Genomic DNA, 19,844 nt, shown 5'->3' on the forward strand with positions numbered 1-19,844 from the left:
TAGCCAGGATGGTCTTGATCTCCTGACCTCGTGATCCACCCGTCTTGGCCTCCCAAAGTGCTGGGATTACAGGCTTGAGCCATCGCGCCCAGTCTATCTATTGATATTCTAAGGGGAGCTGTCCAAGATTTTATGCTGATACTCAGAAACATAGAGCACTGCCATTTTGCCCATGTTGGTCTGGTCTTGAACTCCAGGCCTCTAGCAATCCTTCCATTTCGGCCATCCAAAGTGTTAGGATTACAGGCATGAGTCACTGCGCCCCACCCTTCTTCTTTTTTAACATACTATAACAACATGATAAGACCATTACTTGTGTGAAAAGTAGGATAAATCGTAAGATTTATCCTTAATGACAAATGCTTTGATATTTAAGATTCTACTGTATAAAATCCTTCAATCTCCTTCTCCCTTAAGTCCCTACTAAATAATCACACACAATGTATGTTCTGTTATACAGAGGCCAATATTTCTCTAACTGATAATTATTTGATGAATAATTTAAAAGAAAAAAACCCCTATAAAACAAAGAAGGAATAAACACTTACAAAACCCCCACTAATGCTTTCCCAGGGCTAATATCTGATGTATTTTATTTCAGGCATTTAAAAAATGTGTGTGTGTGTGTAGATTTATCTCTAGTTCAAAAAGTAAATCATACTTATGGTAAACAATTTGAAGAAATAGAGAAGTATGGGGGAGATGTACAAATCACCTGAAATCTTCTGGAGATAACCATTCCTAACATTTTAGACTGACTCCACATCAAATTTAAGTTCTTCCTTTTGAATGGTAGAGTACCCAGTGAAATATTATGCACTTTAAAATGTTTATTGTATGTGGATTAAAGGGAATAATAAATGGCTAGTATATTTTTGGTGGCGCAATGAAAAGTTTTTCAAATGAACAAATAATAAATGACTGTTAACTGATTTTGAAGCAGTGATAAGGAATCCAGTCAAAGCTGATATGGCAAATACTAATTGGCTAAAACAAATCATATGTCATGTTTTCCTTGTAGAGCAGTGGCTCTCAGTTAAGTGTGCATAATATTACCAAGGCGCTTGTTAAAATGCCGATTCATAAGTTTCCAGGTGTGCAGCCCAGGAATCTGAATTTTGACAAACTCCTCAGGTGATTCTGATGCAGGTGATGTGGAAAACACTTTACCAAAACCTCAATAGCATATTGTGGCACTAAGAGTTGGAAGAAAACAAAGAATAAGTGTATTCCTAGAGTATTTATTTGAAAATTCATTTTAATAATATGTACAGATAAAATTTACTTCTGGCAGGACACAGTGGCTCATGACTATAATCCCAAAACTTTGGGAGGCCGAGGTAGGCAGATCGCTTGAGCCCAGGAGTTCAAGACCAGCCTGGACAACATGGTGAAACCTCGTCTCTACAAAAAATACAAAAATTAGCTGGGAGTGATGGCACATGCCTGTAGTCCCACCTACTCAGGAAGCTGAGGTGGGAGGACTGCCTAAACCCGGTAGGCAGAGGCTGCAATGAGATCGTGTCACTGTATTCCAGCCTGGGTGACAGAGTGACACCCTGTCTTCCAAAAAAAAAAAAAAGTTTTTACTTCTAAATTCAACAACAAAAACAACAAAAATATCCCCCACAAACATAGAAAGGGAATTACAATTAAACTGTAATGGGCCTATGATGGGATTCCCTAGGAATTTCTGATTCCCTAGGAAACACAGGAAGTTACCAACAACCAACCAAGACAGAGGTTGAAACAAAACAATTCTCTCCTGTACTGAATAAAAAGTTATGGGGCAAAGGTGTGAAAAAGAGTTAGACAGTCCCTTTGCTTTTTCACTCTGGCTGAAATGTTCAGTTTGGATAAAACTGCAGAGAAACATTTGCGTCAGGTCTCAAACTACAGGCTTGTTATAGATTTACACCTGTAAATTCCATAGCACGGAGGAAACAGAGATGCTTGTGTAAGGCTACTGTGTATTTAAATGATCTTTTACTGATCCGGACTAATTCTGATTTATTACCTTGGCTGTCATCATTTTAAGTAAGATAAACAACAGTTATTGCTAAGATTTATCAAGATAGTGACAGGAACTGGAAGGCTTTGTATGTATTTATTTACTCATTAAAACAACCCTGTGAATTATGTACAATTTGCAGAAGAGAAAATTTAGGCACACAGAGGTCAACCAATTTACCCAAGGTCACCCAACTAGTAGAGTGCCAGCATCAAGATTCAAGCCCATGCAGTCTGACTGCAGAGCCCTCACTCTGCAGCACTGTGATTCTTCAGGCTGGTGCTGCATCAACACTTGAAAAGCTACAAATCCACTGATAGCCCCCCGCACCCCCCTCCAGGCTCACCCTTCTCTTCTCTCTCTCCCCAATTCCTTTCCTCCATCCTCCCTCCCTCTCTCCCCACTGACCCACTGTTGTGTGTATATACCCACCCCTGCCCCCATACACATACACAACTGAGATACAGATGTAGATAGTCAGGAGTTAGTTAAGAACTCTCAAAAAATAAAGCAGGGTAATTAGCTTAAGCGTAGAAACAGGAGAAAAACTGTTATTTTATCTAGGATGGTCAGAGAAATCGTGACTTAAAATGTGGCATCTGAATACAGACATAAGGAGAACCCTGCAAATCTGAGTGAAAAACATTCCTGCCAGATAGATCAATGGACTTCAGGTGGGCATGTGTCTGATGCAGGAGCAGGAAGTAGGCCAGTCTGGCTCAGGCTGAGGGGGCGGGAGGCAGAGCAGGGGCAAGATCATGAGGGGAGCACAGGCTTCGGCTAGGACTTGAGCTTTTACTGAATGAAATGAGAAGCCAAGGTTTTCCTAGACAGGGTTCCTGGACAAAGAATGATGTGCTCTGATTTATGTTTTAAAAAGGTTGTCTGGTGACTATGTGGAGAACTGACTATAGTATGGGGAAAAGAAGTTAAGGTAGAGGCTACAGCAGTAATTACGAAGAGAAATGATGGTGACTTGGATTGGGGGTTGGTGTGGTGATGATGAGAAGGGGTTGAAATGTGGATAAACTTCAAGTGTAATCAATAGGTTTGCTGATGACTTCCATGTGCAGCTTGAGAAAAAGACATCAAGGATGCTGCCAAGGTTTTGAGGGGTGGCAGCTAGAAGAACGGATTTGCCATCTGCTGAGATGGAAATGTTCCTGAGAGACTCAGGTTCAAGCCAGTACACAGGAATTTGGTTTTAGACATGGGAATTTGAGATACTGATGAGCCATCCAAGTGGAGACACTGTACAGACAGTTGGAAACACAAATCTGGAATCGGTGGCAAGGTTGAGGCCTAGAATTCCATTATCAACTAGAGTGACACATGTGAGACTCAACACAGAGGCTCTTGAGGATGAGTGTAGAAAGACAAACAGGGGTCCAAAGACAGACTGGCGGAACACTTCAGGTTAAAGGTTAGGAGGATAGGGAGGACTCAGTAAAGGAAAGAGAAAATGAGCCATAAAAGTCAAAGGAGAAGAGAGTTTTGCCTGGGAAGCCAAAAATGCAAAATTTCTTGAGAAAGAGTGAGTAATGAACTGTGACAAATACTGCTAATAATCTAAGGTGAGGAAGGAGAATAGACCATTGGATTTGACAGCAGAGTGGTCACAGCCATATGTCCATGCAAGTTGAAGACAGAGTGCAGACCCAAGCCAAAGATGAGGGAAACTGGTCTGGATTATATAGAACCATCAAACCATAGCAGTGTAATGCATGAAAGATTAATCAAATGCATCGTTCTATTACATTTAACCATATTCAACCAGAACACCATAGTCTTCCTTAAGCAGTTTGCAGAACAGTTTAAGATTAATTTATATTTAGAAAGCTTGAAAAATAGATTCTAAATCCTTAAATATTCATAATATTCAACTAATTCATATATAATGTAATTTTAAATCAGTAATCATACCATGAAATTTCAAAATGTAATGACCTGGACCCTGTGGAAGAGAAAGTTGCAGGCTAACCACTGATGAGAGCCACTGACAGTCCTATTATACATTCCTGACTTTTCCTGTGTATATTTTACTATTTGTTATTTTCTTTTCAACTAGAATTCTCTTTTTAATAAAAAAGTACATAAAATAATGTCTAAAATTTAAAAATATTAGGGAAATTGCATTTTGAGCAGCTCTACACTGGGCTATTCAAATTTAATCATAATAAATGAAAGCACACAATACATTGAGAAAAATATGGTGGTGGTTAGTTGTTGGCAATTGGAAGAATGACATAAAGACTTGGGGGTAAAAAGTCTTTGTTCTTCTTTGGTTAATAAATATAAGGGCAAAGGGCCAAAATAATGGAAGTCTACATGATGAGGCAAAAACGAAGTATCTTTGATGCTCAAGTGGTATGCAGATTTAGTTTTCTGAGACATTAATTGATTAATGCTGAATTCATTTCCTTTGCATAATAAAATGACTCCATCTCAATTGGAAATTGTGGCTTACCAAAAATATTTCTGCTTTACTGGATCCAACCCACACACCCCGCTGGCCCCCCCACCAACCCAGCCCGGAATTCTATAAGAAAAAAAGTAATGCCCCAGGCAGATGGCAGTCTATTTCCTAATATGGAGAGCTGAACAAGGCTCAAATTTCACCAGCTGTACCTCATTGGGAAACGAGGAGCTGGTGTTTCCAAAGAGAAGGTTTTCATTGATAATTCTGGACTTGGTCATTTGTCTTTATGTAACAAACAGATACTCTAGCATCCAGCTAAATATGGTTATCAGACATACTACTGAAAAACCTATTGTCTTTGACAAATATGAAACTAAAGATTCATTTTGGCTAGATAATAAAAACTGTCAGTTAATTTGGCACTATGTAAAACTGAAATATCTTCCTATTTGGAATATATATTTAGTTCCCCTTAAAGGTGGATACTAGCTAATGATGTGAACGGTGTAGGCCTAGTGAATGGAACCACAGATGGTAGAAGTACGGAAAAATTACTGGGACAGTTTTGTTCCCTTTTACATGCTGGATTTTTCCTTGCAGTAACAGATCAATCTTCCTTAATATACATCCTATGTCATTATCAAGAACTGACTTTAAATGTTTTGAGACATATTGAAAGATGTTAGTTTAGATGTTTTAGAATAATTTTCCCTAGAGATTTCCAAAAGCAAGAAAGCAGTTATCTTCTCTTCCTTGAAGCCCAAAAGTTTATGATTGATGGAAAAAAAGAAAAAATAATAAATTCCCTCTATGTGTTTAAAAGCTTCAAATTCTTGTCCTGTTAACTGAATCCAAATTTCATCACATTTTTTGTTTGCCATCGAAGTTTGTTTATAAAAAATGTATGCAGTGGAGATTTGATTACATTGCTGCCTAAGGCATTTTTAGGGTAACGGATATGCATATGTGTGTGGTATGGAAATGATTATAAGTTATAGCATAATATATCTACTTACATGAAAGGAAGATTTCTAGAATCTAACAAAAATTGAATCGGCTGCCTAATTAATGCTATTATGTTTTACCTCTATGTTGATATTGAGTAAAAACAACTAATGTAATACGTAACTCTTTACTTTTTGGAATCATATTCTGTTTTTATCTGTAGTAAGGCCTGAGATCTGTGCTGATCTTAGCAGTGAAACTGAAGCATCAGTATTGTGTATGAATCTTACCAATACAGATCAATCCTGTGGAGCTGAGTTTGCTGCCAGGGGAACATTCACAATTGAAAGATCCAAGGTTGTTTCGGCAGGCCCCATTGACACATGGGTTGCTTTCACATTCATTTATATCTACAATCCAGAAGGAAAAGATTCTGTTAGAACTGCCATGTGTTTCTGGAAAATATTATTCCAACAAGCCATGCAATGCCAGAATGTCTGGTAAACTTGGCTCTGGTAATTTTAATATGGATCTATGAAGCATAAAGTGAATGGGGAATGGAGGCATGCATTTTACATTGTGGATACACGTCTATAGGATTGGGAACTCAGTAGGACCACAGCAATCAGCCTATTGGGAAAGAGTTCAGTTACTTGCTTCTTCAATACCTCATCACAACTTTACATAAATTAGATTTTTTTTCCCACAGAATAAGATGTAATTCCAGGTGCAACATCCTGTGCACAAACAAAAGTGGATTGCTTTGATCATTTATGGTTTAATGGGGCTCTGAAAAACTTAAAAAGTCCATCTTAGAAGCAAAATATCACAAGGCTGCTTTAATTCCAAGCTCTCGGGTACGAATCAGAAAATAAGGACTGAAACATTCATGGTGGGTACATAACTCTCCTCTAGTCCCTATCCATCTTCTCTGTCTGTAGCTCTTCACATTTACATGTTTAGTTTGCTTAGTTATTTTTTAATACAACTAATGGTGGTAAAATAAAAATTAGAAAACTTGATCAAGTAGAAATAATTGCTTTAAATAGGCCTCTACAATCATTAATTGAAATAGTCAAATCAAATGTAATTCAATATACATGAAATCATATAATCTAAACAATTCCTGTTGACGGTCAGAAGTAAGCAGAACTGCCCTATGCCTATGTTCTCAAGTGGTGATTAGAGAAAATGTCAAGCCTGTAATGTGGAATAGTTTAACACATGAGTTAATGAAAAAGAAACACAAGCTTCAGGTAAAGTACTACAAACAAAATTAAAGACATTTTCAGTGTAAATTCAACCACTTTTAAAGTGGTACACTTTTAATAAGTGGCACACAGTTTTCTTTACTAAGTTAATTATCTGAAACAGGTCAATAGTTCTTAAGGCATTTTATATTGAACACTGGGGTTTCTAAGTTCACAAGAATACTTTTTCTTTCTCTAAATATTTCTTTGAATTTATTATAAAGCACATTACTATACTGAGGAAAGCATGTAAACAAATAGCTAGAAGACTTTAATCCTGAAAGAGCGAGGCTCAAAGTTGATTTTTTTGGTCAGTGGATTTCACATGCAAATTTAAAAATCAATGTGAAAAACAGGTATGCTCCTTCTTTGTTACTTCAACACTACTGAAGGAATATCCAGGTGCTAATTTAATTCTTGAAATATAAATTGTTTGAAGAAATACGAATGTATTTTGCTTTCAGGTTGTTTATAGTGAGAAAACCTCTTAAAAATAAAAGAAGAGATTTTGTAAACATAGCACAGATTTCTAATGAAAACATCAATCCCAGAGTACCAAAACTCTTTCATAAAAACACAATGTAAAAAAGAAACCAGTTAACCATAAAACAAGCAGATAACTAATCTAAGGACATACCACATATAAATCTATTAATTTCATTTGTAAGAAGCCTGAAAAAAGAATTTCAATACTGTGTGTTTTTGAAATGTCTATTTTAAATTAAGCAATTATGAATTCAGAAACTATAAACATATGCACTGACAACTACAAATACCAACTATTTAGTTTTCCTTTAAATAATATGTTGTTATGTTATAAATGTCATGGAACCAGGAATTGAAACAGTTCACTGTACATTCCTGGAAATAAACTTCAAAGCACATCTGGTTTACATTTAACTAGTTATGTCACTGGAAACACAATCTAAACCACAGTGCTTGCTGTAAAAATTTTAACTTTCACAGACTCTCAGAGCTTAAAAAAAAAAAAAACAAAGTTTCTGTAACTTCAATCTGAAATATAGAAGAACTTTACTCTCTTTATTATTAATGCTATTTGTTATATATTTAAAATAGTCTGTTGAAAACATGAATGACAAACAAAATTAGTGCACAAGACAAATATACAAGAAAAAGCTCAGATTTGCAATGAATCTGCTAATAATTCCCTGTCTAGTCTTTGGAAATTAATTCAGAAAGAAGAGAATGAAGAGAACTGCTTCAGACAGAAACATTTACTGTTTGAATGCAACGGTGGAAATAAGAAAGTGACTCAAGGGAAAAAGAGATTAGTAGCCTTCAAGTCTATTCTTTGCAAAACTCTTAATGAAATGCGAATAACAGTAGGAAGAAAGTGTAGAAGTAACAGTTATTTGGTTAGGTTTCCCATGATAAATCATTTTTATTTCCTTCAGTGTCATAAGGCTGGAGCCAAAAGAGTTGTCTATCATTTCTTCTTTATTTACATAACATGAACTTCTTTCCTATGAATGACAGACATAAAATTGTTTTTTCATTAAATAAATCTCTCAGCTTAAGAATAAGTATGCTTGTAATAAGTGAAGATTACTCTTTCTAACCCTCACTCTTGCCTAATTTGGTATGAAAGTGCCTTAATATTTACATAATCACCTTATGTTACACTATTAAACACCACCAGCTCCTACTCTTAACTGTTCATGTAAGCAGGAGAATCTCTGATTTTAACTTCTTTGGTATTTCAACTCTCAGAACTTTTGTACTCTATCTTACTCGTCTATAAATAATCATTGATAATTCAGTGTACATAGCAAATAGAAAGAGACACTATCCATTTAGTTCCACATTAGGAACTAAATCGTGTAAGAGACACGATAGCATCAGAAAGTATTTTCCTAGACAGGGAAACCAGTTCTAAAAATCATCAGTTTCCCAGTTAAATCAAGATGGCGTACTACCCTGCTCTTGCTTTCTAAGTTTCCTGAGATTTAACGGAAGCTTATCCTCCAACAGACAACAGACAAAACTGAAAAAAGACTGTGGGAAGGAAGTGTAGAAAATCAGGAAAAACAAAAACCTTTAAAATCCCTTCTTCCATCTTCCCAAAGAAATCACAGAGGAAATATGGCTAGGATACTTTTTCATAAAGTATGTTTCTCAGAGCATTTCGAAGAATTGGTGTGAGAGATGGGAGTGGCATCCAGAAAATAGAGACTCTGTAGTTGAATACATTTGAGAAGCCAGAGCTGGTTTAAAAAGAGGGCTCTCATAATCTATTGAAAGATATTCCAAACTCTTAAGTGTGTCCCCTTCTCATCTATGGAGAAGACAAATCTTTAAGTATTTTCAGTGGGAATGGAATGAACACTCCTCTTTGAGGAGTTCCTGCAAAGATGGTGGACAACAGGGGAAACTGTCACCAGAAGTAAGCTTAGAAAAAGGGGATTTTATGCTGAAGTTTTCTTTTTTTTTTTCTTTAGGCTAATTATTGTTTTCTGGTGGCCCCTCCGATTCAATTCAAAGTTAGCACTGCACTTCGTAATTGCATTTCATTGAGTTCAGCAGAGTCATTTGTGTTTTGACATCTTGTTCTATAGTCCTAACTGGTTTCTGTTCACAAGAATGCTTTGAAGTTAAACAGTAAGATGAAGAGAGAATGTTAACATCTTTTTGAATAATATTACTATGGCAGTTTTCTTGGCTGTGGCATCATGAAAAAAACAAATACTTTAACAGATAAAAAAAGGGGGGGGGAGCTATTCCACAATCATCAAAGATGAAATCTTTTCTTAAAAGTTATTATTCCAAAGTAGTAATTGGATTTGAGACTGTTATGGGACCCTTCTGTAGGCCCATACAGCGAGATTTAAACAGAAACAATGACTAGTATTCATACCACAGATTTTTCTGAAATATACAGTACTTTGATCATGATACAAAACCATAATTCAGTGTACTCACTGCTTAGCCAGTATCTCACTGAAAATGAAGACTTCTCTAACCATTCAACTCATTTAAGTAACTTTCACTGCAAAAATACGTGATTAGAAGAAAACAAAGAAGCTTTCAAACATTAGTTTATGGTCTATAAACCCAAATGACAACTTTTAAATTATCAAATGGAAAGGACAATTCTCTTAGACTAAAAACACATTACAGTTATCATTTTTACTTAGGCCTCAAATATTTTGTGGGCCAACCTCTTGAGTATATCAATCATTTCATAAATAAAAAGCCTAAGAGTTAATTTTCCATTACAATTCACGTTCCTACATTAATGGATCAGAGTGGTTCTGAAAAGGGGAAAACACAGTAAACAACTATCTGACACTCTATTTCAGCAAGTAAAACAATATGGCTTCTTCCAGTTGGTTTCTTTTTTATCCACTTTAAAATGTTTGTTCCAAATGTGTGTTGATACTTTGTCTGAGTGGAACAAAATTGATGGTGTTTGTAAACTGTGTTAGGTCTTTACTATTTCAAAAACTGACAGATTATCTAAACGAGATTATAAAATAAAATATTCAGACAATATTCTTTTCACTACATTGTCTCATCACTGTAATTGATGTTTATACAACTCCAGGTACTCACTATTCACAAATAAGGCAAGGAAGACAGCTCTTACCTTCACAGGTCTCTGTCTCGGTCCTGAACACATACCCTGGGGGACACGTACAGCTGTAACTTCCTGGCGTGTTTCGGCACAATCCGTTATCACAAAGTAGTCTGTTTACTAAACATTCATCAATGTCTGAAAGTAACCATTGGAAGATAGGAGATACACATATTTAAGCATGTATTATAGTGGGCAGCAATGTTTAGTTTTGTTATTTGTTTTATTTCCCTCTTTCTTCTCTGTGACATAGTCTGTATCACAGCGCACTCTTCATCCTAAGCAAAATACATTTAGTTTTATTCAAATGGGATATTCTTAGGCTAGTGGCTAATTTTAAGATGCTTTTAAATTCCTGGAAAGTATGTGCTAGCTTGGAAAGGCACATTTCTACTTCACTTGCTTTTAGTTCTGTAATGATATTATATTAGATACATTTTTAAAGCATTCATAAAATATATCAAAAGGTTAAATTTATTTGCCTGTATACTTGCTTATGTATAATAAAAGTAACAGAAGGCATTTTTTATGATTAAAATTTTTCAAAAGAATGCCTTATGTCTTCATGTCCCAGATGGTTAAAAAATGCATTAAACAGCAGTTAAAAAAAAGATATTCATTAATCTTTTTCCATTATGTTTTTATCTCAGAAAGTTAGTTATTAATGAAAACGATGTATTTAGCAGTCCAGAACAGCCTAGAGAATATCATCTAAACCTCCAGTTTAGGAAGCTCACAGTGAGTTTTTTGTTTGTTTTTGAGACAGGATCTCACTCTGTTGCCCCGGTTGTAGTGCTGTGGGGCAATCACAGCTCACTGAAGCTTTGAACTTTTTGACTTAAGCAATCCTCCTGCCACAGCCTTCCAAAAGTAGCTAAGACTACAGGCATGTGCCACCATGCCTGGCCAACTTAAAATAATTTTTTTTAGACATGGGATCTCACTATGTTGCCCAGGCTGTTCTGGAACTTCTGGCCTCAGGCGATTCTCCCAGCTTGTCAAAGTGCTGGGATTACAGGCATAAGCTACCGCACCTGGCCTCACATTTTAACCTCCCTATCCTTCCATTTTGCAAGTGTAGTGACAAAAAGATATAAACACTGTAGTTTAGAGTGAAGAGCTCTTTTACTTAAAGTTATATTTCTAGTCTTGCAAATAATAATTTTCCCTTATTAAATAATATACTGATACTGTGGAGATTTTGAAAACAGATCAGAAAAACGTCCGTAATTCCATCATCACTGATAATATTCTTTTGTGTATTATCTGATCTTTTCCCTTCTTGATCTTGTTTTTGCTCCAACTCTGAATCTTGATACTTTAAAAATTAACATTATATTTTAGGCACTGGACTACCATAGCTTTTCCCATAATAGTGTAATATTTGTACAAATTGTGACTGCATCACAATTTTCTTTCTTGCTTGCTTGCTTTCTCCACTCCCCTCCCTTCCCTTCCCTTCCCTTCCTTTTCTTTTCTCTTTTCTTTTTTCTTTTTTTTTGAGATGGAATCTCGATCTGTCACCCCGGCTGGAGTACAGTGGCATGATCTCCACTCCCTGCAGCCTCCGCATCCCGGGTTCCAGTGATTCTCCTGCTTCAGCCTCTGGGTGCTGAGATTACAGGTACGTGCCACCATGCCCGGTTAATTTTTGTATTTTTAGTAGAAGGGGGTTTCACCATGTTGGCCAGGCTGGTCTACCCCTAACCTCAGGTGATCTGCCCACCTCAGCCTCCCAAAGTACTAGGATTACAGGAGTGAGACACTGTGCTTAGCCTGCATCACAATTTTTTAACCCATTTTTCTAAGCTATGGATTGAATTGTGTCCTTTAAAAAAGACATGGTGAAATCCTAAAACCCAGTATCTCAGAATGTGACTTCATTTGAAAATAGGATTTTTATAGAAATAATCAAGTTATAATGAGGTTGTTAGGGTAGGTTGTGATTCACTTAACCACATAACTGGTGTCCGTGTAAAAAGGGGAAATTTGGACTTCACTTCTGGAGAATAAAAGCTGGCATAGTTTGCATATTGTTAGAAATGGTCAATCATCTTTGCCTGGTACTATTATAGCACATAATATAAATAGAGCTTTTACATCCATCGTATGTATGTCTTCAACTCCAAATCAAACAAATATGTTCAGTAATAAAAGCCACTATAAGAAACACAGAAAAATCTGTTCCTTTCCTAATCATAATCATTAACACTTGGTTGTAAAAGCCATCAGTGATTAGTTGTAAAACTATCATGCACAATGACGGACTGAATAACATTTATTTTATAAAAGTCCACCCAAATGCTTTATGGGAAAATCTTGCACTAATAGAAAACAATAAGACTGTCAAACCTTTTCATCCTCCTCCTCTTCCTTTTGTTAAACATAAATTACATACTTGAGTTTCGTCAATCATTCTCTTATAATTAGAAAAGGAAATACCTTTGTCTTAGTTGTCATGTTTAGGTATATTGTGGCAACTGGTTGTTTCTTTACGAAGTCAAAATTCTCTCAACCTGTAACACTTTATTTTCTTGACTTACTTTTATCCATACTGACCTGTTAATTTTTGAAGTCAAATTCTTAGTAAAAAATTACAGGATTAAGGTATATTCAGGAAAACAACAGGCTAATAACTGAGTACGTTAATTTGGGAAAAGAATATTTTAAAAACGAATAGGTACCATCAAGAGGTTTGTTACTATGTAACAAAATTTGTTTGATTCTGATATTTTCCTATCAATGTATAATATGAAGAAAACAAGAAAAACTATATGGTTTTTAGTTTTAGTCATTTATTTGTGTTTTTACTTCTAGTATAATCCATGGGATTAAACTATATGAAAGGTTCTTGCATAAATATAACAAATAACTTACCAATACAGTTTCTTCCAGAGGCATCTGGTTCATAGCCACTGTTGCAATTACAACGGTAACTACCACGTAAGTTTTCACAAATTCCATTGGCACATATATCAGGATCCAAAGCACACTCATTGATATCTGCATTAAATATTGAAAGTTTAATGCTCCTACACATGTTATTGTTTGTTGATAAATGCAGGTCTAATAAAGACCGTTCAACATATGAAGTGTTTAACTCTGCAAACTCACAATTTGCCTGCCTTTCAGAAAGGAAAAGGAACTGAAAACGAGTAAGAAAATAAAACTGAGAGATATAGGACACTTCACTGGCAAATCAAAAGAAAAATGAAAGAAGCTGGCAAAAATTCAAAGAGTTAAATCACGAAATGTGCCAGCATTTATGATAAAATTAATAAAGACAATTTAAAGGCGGTTGGCTCAAAATCCAAAGGAAAACTTGACTTGATAGATATTGTACCTATCTCATTAAAAGACAGGTATTTATTAGGGTGGCCCACATAATTTTATGGTCCCCAAAGGTACAGGATATTTCTATTTTATTACTTTCAATGTGGTCAAGTAATATTTAATAAGTGTTTTTCATTGCTGATATGTGAAATTAACAGAGAGGACACTTTAAACATGGATGCTTCAGAACATGATGTTTTATAACGAGCCACGAACATGACTACTATTACTGTATCACCGAGGGGCAGTGGAACTTGTGCACTGATGTGCTTCTGTGAATGATCAAGTAGTTTCCAATAGTGACTGGCTCTGCTGGAGAGGCTATACTGTCAGGGAATATAATGAAAGAGTAAGCCCAAAATCAAATTTTGGTCACTAAGCTCAAATTTTGATGCTATTGTTTTCAATAATTTGGAAGACCTTAAATACTTTGGAAATGTCTTTCATTTTATACTTGGGAAAAACATCCCTGTAAAAGTTTACTTTTTACTCTGGTTTGGATGTTTATTATAAAGATTCAACATTACTGCCTACCATCTATAACTTGACTAAAGCCTTTTCAAACACAAGGGTAGAAGAATACATATATATAATATGGTTATATATATATATATTCTTCTTATATATACATATTCATATATATAGAAGATTAATAACACCCATTTTATTAATGTATAAATGAATCTCTATATATATACTAAAATATAAAAGAATTTGAAAATTATAAACACATATGTACTTAAGTGTTCAAGATTCCATATTGGAATTTTGTTAACCATAATACAAAACTGAAAGCAAGAAAAATTTTAGTGAATCTTACTTCTTTACTTGGAGAGAAACATTTTATTATTCTTAGGTATACATAGTCTTAACAAATTATTTCAGCCAGTATATCTCAAACTTGATCCATATCCAATATCTCTTGAATACTGTTTATTTTTCTAACCCTATCTGCACCATTACTTAATATTTTCTCATAAAATTGACTCACTCTTTTTTTCTAACTTAAATGTCACATCTATTCTTTTCTTAAGCAATGATTGCATGAAATCAGGAGGGTAGTTTGTTAGTGACATTTTTAACAATGCATATTTAACAGATAAATATTTATCCAAGATGAAAATGTGCATCTACGTATCACTTAATATCATCTAGCTTATAACCACTGCTCTAGGAGATAATCTTATTATTTTATAATATTACATTTTCATATTAAATATAATCATTAATATTATAATTACAAACCTATACAATTATGTCATATGATTATTATAAAATTGAGATTAACTAGAGTTACCTCTTCCATCCACAGTGATACCTACTCCACTACTACAAAGGCCATGGAATTCAGCTGTATGACAAAAAGAAACAGAAGATTTCAAAACTTAACTATACCTATTCCATATACAAGTCATTTCATAACACCAAAACTACCATTAGGAAGAATTATTTGTGCACTAGTTTTTAAAGTGAAAAAATTACCATTTTCTAGCACACAATTATTATAAAATTCTGAACTCATAAAAAAGCATAAAAGAGTAAATAAAAATCACTTGTAATAATCATCCTGAATATTATTAATATATATAAATGTTACTAATATTTTCTACATAAAGAAACTTTAAGAAAAATATAAATGGTCTTACAGAGCTTGATATTTAACTTTTTCCTCAATAATAAAATAATAACCGCCAAAATGTAGGTCATAGTACTTACCAAGTGCCTGGTATTGTTCTACATTTTACATCTAACAATTTAGTTAATCTTCCCAATACCACAAACTCAATACTACTGTATTTTCTTTTTTACAAGTGAGAAAAAGGGGAACACAGAAAAGTGCAGTAACTTGACCAAGGTCACAGAAGTTATAAGTGGAGAAGCAGACTTGGTTGCTGGGTACTCTATCACAGGCATGTCATGTCAATGTCCCATTTAATAGGCCATTTAAAATTGTTTTCTCAGTTATGTAGAGGTACCACATTTATTCAATCAATCTCTTACTGGTGAAATTAGGTTTGTCCAACTTTTAGCAACTATCATAAATAATATGAAGTTTAATTATATCACTAGGATAATCTCTTATACGTAAAACTCTCAAAGTTTATGCCCCTTTTAAGGTTTTAGATAGTTCTTCCCCTCCTAAAATGCCCCCAAATTACCCTTCTATCAGCAGTATAAGACAGTATTCATTTTTTTAATACCCTCATTATCACTGGGAAGAATCAATCATGTATACCAATCTGCTAAACAAAAATGGCACTGTATTTTATTTTTAATTTTATGGAGAGTGGGCATCTTTTTACATGGTATTCTTCCTTTTGCATTTCTACTTTCTGAAATCCTGCTTGTGTACACTGCTCTTTTTTCTATAGCGGATTCCAACTTTCCTTATTGATTAATGTAAATTCCATAAAGATTAATAAATGATACATAAAAATATTTTTCCAGTTTACTTGTGTATTTTACTATTTAGGCCTGCTTTGAAAGTCTTCTACCATTACAAAATAAAAAATAATTTATATTCTATAAGAAAATTATGTTTTAATGTTTTATGTAGAGACCTAACTTCTTATTTTTTTCCAAAAGTTATCAACAATAGTTATTATTTAATCTTTTTCCTTGCTGCTCCAAAATGCTTTGTTATATCCTAATTCGTATTCATACTCAGGTTTCTAGATTCATTTCATTACTTCACTTAGCTTTTTGTCTAGTCTTATACCAATTTTTGAACTTCTTTGATAATATGCATAATTCAGTTTGGTGCATTTTAGAGCTAGGTTCTCCTCATTATCTTTCTTTTTTTTTAAAAAAAGTCACACTCAGTAATTCTTCTAGATGCATCATTATTTCCATGTATGAAGACTCCATTTGGGATGTTTAGGAGAATTACAAGACATTTCCTTTGCAGGAATGCTTTCCTGTATCCTCCACATGGAAAGTTCTTACTCATTTTTTTCAAGACCAAACTAAACTTGCCCCTTCTGTGAGGTCTTTCCCAGCTTCCCTGGGCTAGTAATTGCTCCTTCCTCTGTGCTCTCTCCATACTTGTTTATGAACCTTTTAAGGTGCTAATCACACTAAACTGTAATTTATACATTTGCCTGCCTGTATTCTCAACTACTCAAAACTTTAAGGAAAAACAAAGACTGTGTTTATGTTAGAATCCCTACTGTACTCACATATATTCAATATATATTCAATATGGGTTTAGTTAGAGTATGAATAGACAAGAGTCAATCTTATTGACCTAAGAGTTTGGAATTACTGTCTGAGACTGTGACTTGAGACTACTTGGTGTCAAGATATATATATATAGAGAGAGATCTTTTAATATATATATATATATATATAAAATCAAATTGAGTTCTTGTTGTGTTTATAACCTTGAAAGTGGTAAGTAAATTTTATGCTATTTGTCTTCACTATGACAGCACAGATCAAGGAAACTGAGGCTATCATGTTCAAGTAAAAAAACCTCTTATAATAATCATAAATATATAAGCAAATAGATTTTTGTTTGTTTTTTTAAAGAGTCAGCATCTCACTCTGTTACCCAAGCTGGAGTGTAGTGGCACAATGATGGCTCAGTGCAGCCTCAAAGCCTTGGGCTCAAGCGATCCCCCGCACCTCAGCCTCCCTAGTAGGTGGGACTACAGGTGTGTGCCACCACACCTAGCTAATTAAGAATTTTTTGTTTTTTCTGCCAAGACAGGGTCTCATCCTGGCTTCAAGTGATCTCCCTGCCTCAGCCTCCCAAAGTGCTGGGATTACAGGTGTGAGCCTCCACACTCAGCCAGTAAATAGATTTTTTTATTCACTGTGTTCTGTCGGCCTAGAAATCATATATAACCACAAGCCAAATCTCCTTATTATATGCCTCACATATCAATACAGGATTGGCTTTCTTTTCTTCAGTTAAAATTAATGATGAAACACTTAAGAACTGATGTTCTCTTTGGCCAAACATCTAAGGTTGCATTTCTTGATTCTTTATCAACTCTGAAAATGGCATATATGACTACCTGAATTTTTTGCAGGGCATGGCTGGCAGGGTTCTCCAAAACCATAGTCCGGATTGGCACAGCAGCATTCGGACTTGGTCACTGCACCGGGGAAAGGACGGACACATACTCCTTTCTTGATTCCTCCATAGCAGGTACTGCGCATGTGAGTATCTAAAGGAGATACAAAAACAATGACTTGAGGCAGCTATCGATAGAGACAAAGAGATTTCGAAACAGAAGGCTTCTTTAAACCTAAGTGGCCACTAGATTGGAAGCTTTCCAAGGGCATCTGAGACTTTTATTGTGCACCTTTGGCATCTAATAGTGTTAGGAAATCAACAAATGTTTTCTGAATGAGGAAAAGAATGGATGCATATCACCGACTCTAGTTTGTTTTCTTTAGTAAGTTTTATGAGCTACACAGTATCCATTGTCCAACGTATATCCTTACAAACCTTTCATGGAACCTAGGATATTTCCACAGTTATAAAGAATACTTGGAGCTCTAATCACTGCCTATGCTATATTCAAAATGACACTTCTTATTTCAATTTTGGAAGTTCTCATGAACAACGAAGTGCAATGAAGTTAATCTACCTTGAGGTGATACTGCTTGGGCATGAGATTTCTTACTCCCACTTTCCGAGTTAGGGGGCCTTTCTTTTCAACGCCCAGGATACTGCTTGTGACTGTTTTTACCTCAGACACTCAGTAAATCCAGTTATAAAAATAGTTAATTACCACATGTGCTCTTGGCATTGTGCTCATTGCTTTACAGACATTATCTCATTGAACAGTCGGTTCAATAGCTCTATAGGAGTGGTCATTACATACATTTTATAGATGAGGAAGACGAAGTTCACAGCTACCTATGTAGTTTGAAGTCCTTGAATATCCAGTGCCTGAGTTGGGGTTCAGACAAGGTTTATGTGACTTCCAAAACTCTTCCTCTTTGTAGTAAGTAATGCTATACCCCAAAGAAGCATATTCTGCTTAGTTCTCTCTTAATTCTCATAAAATATCCTACAACTTCATGAGACAGCAAACGGTGAACTATAAAAAACTCAGATCATAAAGGGCAAAGAACCAGTACAATTTTTAAGCAGTATACTGACCTGGCAATTTTACCAGAGATAACCTCTATTATAAATACCTGTAACTATTCACAACTTGTTGGAAAAAAATCTTATCTGCTTGTTATGCAAAATGGTCATCCAGTAATTTCTTATGACCTGGGGGCATTTATGATTAAAACAGTGATTTATGGCTGCATTAAAAATGAGATACGTGTGTGCGTAAATGGAAGGAGGCCATGGGATTCACCAGCCCCATCCCTGAGGAGTCAACTCAGAGAACCCTGTGCTGTCTCTGCTGTGGCTGAGTTTGGCAGTGTATCCTCTGAGTTACACACAAGCACAGATTTGACTTGAAGGCAAATTTGCACAACTACAACATGGTTCATGATTTCCAATACGATTTTTGTGAGTTCTTTGGGCATTACTGATGATCTTGGAAGGCATTCATGAACAGCCAAAGTTATTTCTGCTTTTAGGTTTAGAGCATATGCCATGCAGAATTTTTAGAAGCAAGCAGATAAAAGGCCCATGGAGCTCACTGGAAGAGTGAGACATGTTATATATGGTAGTTTGCATTACAGGTGAACTAATCTCTTTAGAGTGCCCAACACCAGAAGTTTCATGACAAAGAAAGTAGCATAACTTATGCGTGGGTTTTAGGGACATAAACTTCCCAAGGTTCAGATCCCCACAAGATGATCTTACATAAATTACTTAACATCTTCCTTATTCATTAAATAAGGATACAGTTTGCATAGTAAATAAAAGTATATTTGTTAAGCACTAAGCACAGTGCCTAGGACACCCCTGAAGTACTTAAAAAAAAAGTGGTGACCACCTTATTTCCCTCTTCTATTTTTTTTCTAAGACTAGTAAAGTGCAGCAGTGAGAAGGGAGGAAAAGTAGAACAAGGAGTTCTATCCGTAACTGATACTGTAACAATCAATTGAGATAACTCACTATCTCCCTGCTGACCTTTTCCAGTTCAAAGACCCCAAACTGGCAACCTAGCTCATAGTATACTACTCAAATGTAACTGAACCACTGTACACAGGATAGGATAAGAGGAACAACACCAGTAGCACCATCAGAATATGCTCACACGAATCCTCTGGTGACAGACTGGACCTAAATGCACCTTTTCCATATGTTAGCAGATTTCTGCATGTCCTTCCTTTCTCCCTCCCTTCCTTCCTTTTCTTTCTTTCTTT

The 19,844-nt window shown here is 35.3% G+C and overlaps 1 protein-coding gene across 1 annotated transcript in view; it reads right to left on the minus strand.

The window, feature by feature from the left end:
* The window catches only part of FBN2 (fibrillin 2), a 276,012-nt gene that overhangs the window by 89,234 nt on the left and 166,934 nt on the right, over positions 1–19,844 (minus strand). The window contains exons 16-20 of the mRNA XM_011942098.1: positions 17,576–17,728; positions 14,851–14,904; positions 13,098–13,223; positions 10,233–10,358; positions 5,666–5,785 (exon numbers count right to left, since the gene is read on the minus strand). Coding sequence (XP_011797488.1) covers positions 5,666–5,785; positions 10,233–10,358; positions 13,098–13,223; positions 14,851–14,904; positions 17,576–17,728 — 579 coding nt within the window. The remainder of the gene's footprint in view (positions 1–5,665; positions 5,786–10,232; positions 10,359–13,097; positions 13,224–14,850; positions 14,905–17,575; positions 17,729–19,844) is intronic.

Source organism: Colobus angolensis, unplaced genomic scaffold (genome assembly GCF_000951035.1).
Source record: "Colobus angolensis palliatus isolate OR3802 unplaced genomic scaffold, Cang.pa_1.0 Scaffold206, whole genome shotgun sequence".
Taxonomy (NCBI): Eukaryota; Metazoa; Chordata; class Mammalia; order Primates; family Cercopithecidae; genus Colobus; species Colobus angolensis.